Source organism: Phaseolus vulgaris, chromosome 9 (assembly GCF_000499845.2).
Source record: "Phaseolus vulgaris cultivar G19833 chromosome 9, P. vulgaris v2.0, whole genome shotgun sequence".
NCBI lineage: Eukaryota > Viridiplantae > Streptophyta > Magnoliopsida > Fabales > Fabaceae > Phaseolus > Phaseolus vulgaris.
Window position 1 is genome coordinate 9,126,427 of NC_023751.2, and position 4,702 is coordinate 9,131,128.

The window sequence follows — 4,702 nt, forward strand, 5'->3', positions numbered from 1 at the left end:
ACGAATCAAAGTACACCCAACCTTAAACTTTTGTTCCCTATTGTACCTGAACCATACATATATAAACTGCATTTGTTGCGTCACCACCCCTGCATGACCCACTCACAGATTTTAGTATAATCTCTCTTCATTCAACCATCCAATCTCTCCTATCCTTCCTACCGAAAGCCAAAGGAAGAATGGGGTTCTGTTGTGCCTTCATTTCCATCAGTATCAAACAATTGGAACCGCAGAGCAAGTAGCAATTCTTGCTTTAAAAATTGTCTTGGACGTCACCTAAACCATGAGATGATGCAATTTTAATAAAAGTAAACAAACATATGTTGTTGGAAGTATTACAACAGCAAAAATCAACTGATAAAGTTTGAATTTTCAATATGCTATTGTGTTAAGTGGTTAAAGAAAGGGTCTAACCAAAGTAAGATTTTTTCTTGCACTTGATTATAAAAGGAACAAAAATACCACTCTCGCTTATATCTGGTTATAGTAGATTTTTGTCTTCCCCACCTAATTAGGACATGGTAGTTTGGTCCCAAAGCTAAGGCTATAGCTGCATGCCCACCCAATGAAATGAGGCCACTTGCATAATTTTTGAAGTGCATTGATGACATGGAGTGTATGGCAGAATCATATGCTATGCATGTATAGGAGAATAGTTGCTTCATCAGTTGGGGTCTGGAGGGCTGAAAAGATAGTTAAATGAGCAATGCAATATTCCCCCACTTTCCACTAACCGTCCTATGCTGCATGCGTGTTGACAAATCTTTCATTTTCCATTCTCAACACAAAACCTATTTTACATACTTATACTTACTTTCTCGCCCTAATCCACAACTTTCCTTCTCAACGGAAACTCACCTTTCTGCTCCACTCCACACGAAACAAACCCCTCCATTTTTTTAAGATTCCCACCTCGCTATATATCTCACATGCTTTCCTTTCAGACCCGCAAAACTCACATTTCTCACTCAAACTCCCTCTCCCTTCCCCTGCTTTCTCTCTCACACACATCTTCATAGTTCCATGCAACTATCTTTATAGCTTTCTCTAACAACTTCGCTTTTAGTCTTCAACCACCTGATTTATACACCCCTTACAATAAAATGGGCAATTGTCTTGTTTTTTGTAAACCCAGTTCAGGGTCTTGTATCATGGCAAAAAAGGTTAAAATTGTGAGGGTAGCTAAACCAGATGGGAAGATACTAGAGTTTAGCACCCCGATCCATGTCAAAGATATCTTGACAAACTATCCAGCTTCTGGTGTTGCTGTTTCAGAGAAAGTCACAGAACCTCTCTCACCTGATCACGAATTGAAGGCAGGGAGATTGTACTACTTGCTTCCTTCTTTGAATTCCCCTCCAAATCTTGCATCTTTAAGGAACGTTGAGACAGATGGTGGGATAAAGAGGATCAAAGTTATCATAACGAAGCAGCAACTTGAGCTGTTGGTGAACAAACAGATATCCGTAGAGGATATACTATCCGAGGTTCAAACGGTTGGTGTTCAGTTTCCAAACAATAGGAAACCCAAATTGGACACTATACCCGAAGAGAATGAGTAACATACAACATAGAAATCCTTGCTATTTCTCTTAATTTTCTGGCTGTTTCACCTTTCATTTCCTTTCTTCCTTGGTTATTGCAGTTTCTTTCTGTTGTACTCAGGGGACTTCTGGCCGTTGTTGTAATGCTTTATGCTTTACCTTTTTTTTAAGGAAGTTTGGTTGTAAAAACTGATAGATATGAAATATATAAAGACAGACAGAGAACCTAGCATAGAAAAGTATTTATGAGTAGTTTCTAAATTTGCATTCCCTTTGCCTTTGCATTGATATAGATTTTGGTGGGTTTTTGAGATGTCAAGAGGGAAATTTAATAACAAAGAGACCTAAATCTATAAGACACTTACACAATCTCTAATCTATAACCTTAATACAATAAATTTATAAACCTTTTCTTCTATCTTATTCAACTTTCTCAATTTCATTAAATATATAATTCAAACTCACATTTTGATTTCTAATAATCTCTCAATCCCTTCTATGCTAGTATATTCTTCCTTAAGCAAAAACACTCTAAACACGAATACCTCAATAGTGTCATTTATTTTTATAATTGTTTTACCTCAACAACGGAACAAGTTTATATGAAATAAAGAAATTCAATGTAAAAAATATATTTTTCACCACGTATTTGTCTAAATAAATCATCAAAACGAACTATCAGCTTTATTTAATACTAGATATGGATCTTTTGAAAGGAAATCCACAAAGTAGGTTTAACAACAATGAAACAACAATAACAATTAACCTTGAATAAAACCTAGATAAGAGACTGACACAAAATCTTAAAACAATAAATTTATTTTTTCTCTGTTGTGTTGTCATAATCAACAAGATTGAAATTTCGAGGAAAAAACTTCCCATTGAATCTTCTAGGAAAATCTTAGAATTGAGAGTGTGATCCTCCCGGTGAACTCAAAATTGTGTTGTTCAACTTTTTCTAATGTGAAATTTATACTTACATTATCTTGTTAACTTTCCTAAAGTGGAACTCACACTCACGTTTAAATTTCTCGTTAAACTTTTAGGATGAGATCTCTAGTTCCCACTTTTTTCATAACTTGGAATTGGAAGGTTAGGTAATTAAAGTCTTAATTAAGATATACACATGTTAAGGATTAGTTTCCTTTCACATATTTTTGGGGCTTATGACCAATTTGATGTTACAAAGCGAAACAGATTTTTCATCTGATGAATTAGTAGAGGAGGAAACTCACATTGCTAGAAAATTTTACAACAGCAATTTATTTCAACTTTTTTACACCCTTAATACCACATATTTTACCCGTATAATGGGTATATATGTTAAAAAAAAGAAGTAAGACCATGGTAAAATACAGTGTTGTAATGCACAAAGCCTAGGCTTCTCAATGAACTTCCACATCAATAACCTTGCGTTCAACCTTGGTCTTAGGAATGGTGATATAAAGCACGCCATTTTTCAACTCTGCCTTAACCTTGTCCTTCTCGCAGTTATCTGGAAGCTTCAAACGGGTGTCATAGGAACTGTAGCTCCTGCTTGACCAGGAGTCATCACCACCTTGTTCTTGTTCACTCTTGTGACCACCATTTATGACAAGCACATCGTCCTCCACTGATACCTTAACATTTTCCTTAGAAACACCTGGCATGTCAAACCTCATTCTGATCTCATGTTCTTCATCTTTGATGTCCCAAGGGGCACGAATCTCCCCTCCTCCCACATTTCTTCCGGGGAATGTCATGCTATCTTCGAAAATTCGGTCCATCGTATCCAAAATCTGGCGCATACTCCTCATGGGTGACCACGGGTCCAAGAGACCTGCAAAAGGCCACACTACATGTCAGTGTACATGTTTAACTATGCTGCAAGCAAGTTCAGATTTCTGAAGATTTTTCACTGGTAAATTTCATTCTGTTTCTGTCGAAAGTGTACAACAGAATCAAACCAAAAGGATTATACCAATATCTGTAGGCAAGTTAAGTGTCTATCGCGAACCGGTTTTGGTTTCTTTCTTTATTCTTTATGATGCCAAACTTTATCTTAAACTACAATATTAAGAGGGAGGAAAAATAAAGGAATATGAAAAACTAATAGCAATGGTGAAACAGATGACAATAGCAACCACTACAACATATGTTAAGTGTCATCACCAACGACAGAATCACAATCAGAGCTGAATACATTATCATAATAAATAAATTACTTTCAAATAACTATACTAAGACTTCACAAATTTAACTTTTATAATGATATATCAAAATCTCTATTTGACTTAATAAACTCAATTATATTGGTTGATAATGTAAAAGAATTTTTGCCCTGTTAGTGGGGTTCAGAATTTCGCAAAAAAGTTAGAAACACCATGTTTAATTAAGTTGTATTGGAGGTCTGCAATCAGCAGATTAATGAACTTAAGAACCTTAGAGTCCAAGTTGAAAAATTTGAATTAATAGAATGATGCATGAGCATGAGCAATTGTGGATACTACATTTGTGCGAATAAGAATGAAAATCTTACCAAAAGGTGAAATGTCGAAGGCAGTTCTAGGTGGCTTTCTCTCAACCGCAGTCGCTTGGTCACCCTTGTTAACATGTTGTACTTCCAGAGAGTGGTCTTTATTATCACCAGAAGCCTGAGCTCTCATCCTTTGTAGCCTAGGAAACCCTTTCCTCGACGGAAAAGAGGCCATGCAAGGTGCAACACCATTGTTCTTGGGTTTAACAGAGTACCCTGTTTTTGGTGACAGTAGAAGTGATGAAGTTGACAGTGTTTGAGCCATTGGGAATGGAGAAAGGAAAGGAAATGGGAGGTGTTGATGAGTGTTGATGTTGATGAGTGTGAGTGTGAGATGTGGGAATTGTTGAATATATAGAGAGTGGAGAAGGGTCTTGAGAGTTTGAGAGGAAGTGTGAAAGTTCTGGACCCAACAATTGGACAACCTCGCTATGTTTGTTTTTATCTCACTACTACCACCTTCGGGAATGCTCTTCAAAAATTATTTCACCCTTTGATTTATTTTTTAGAATTCAGAAAAAATAATAAGTTAACTAAAAGGAGAATACTTGTTTGGTAAATTTTCAGAATCTATTACTTTCTTACCTCGTTTACTTGTTCAACACTTGCCAACTTCTATGGAGCTTGCTTTTTCAGTCAAAAT

At 36.2% G+C, this 4,702-nt stretch overlaps 2 protein-coding genes across 2 annotated transcripts; one reads left to right on the forward strand and one right to left on the reverse strand.

Annotated features, from left to right (window-relative positions):
• Positions 1 to 817: 817 nt before the first annotated feature.
• LOC137822697 (uncharacterized) lies at positions 818 to 1,783 on the forward strand. The gene has a single exon (XM_068627642.1). The coding sequence runs from the start codon at positions 1,104 to 1,106 to the stop codon at positions 1,560 to 1,562; it is 459 nt and encodes a 152-aa protein (XP_068483743.1). The 5' UTR covers positions 818 to 1,103; the 3' UTR covers positions 1,563 to 1,783.
• A 997-nt stretch (positions 1,784 to 2,780) lies between these two features.
• On the reverse strand, positions 2,781 to 4,396 carry LOC137822908 (small heat shock protein, chloroplastic). Its single transcript, XM_068627933.1, has 2 exons — positions 4,063 to 4,396; positions 2,781 to 3,363 (listed from the first exon to the last, which is right to left on the reverse strand). Exons 1-2 carry the CDS (start codon positions 4,322 to 4,324, stop codon positions 2,930 to 2,932), a joined length of 696 nt encoding a protein of 231 aa, XP_068484034.1. The 5' UTR covers positions 4,325 to 4,396; the 3' UTR covers positions 2,781 to 2,929.
• Between the last annotated feature and the right edge of the window lie 306 nt (positions 4,397 to 4,702).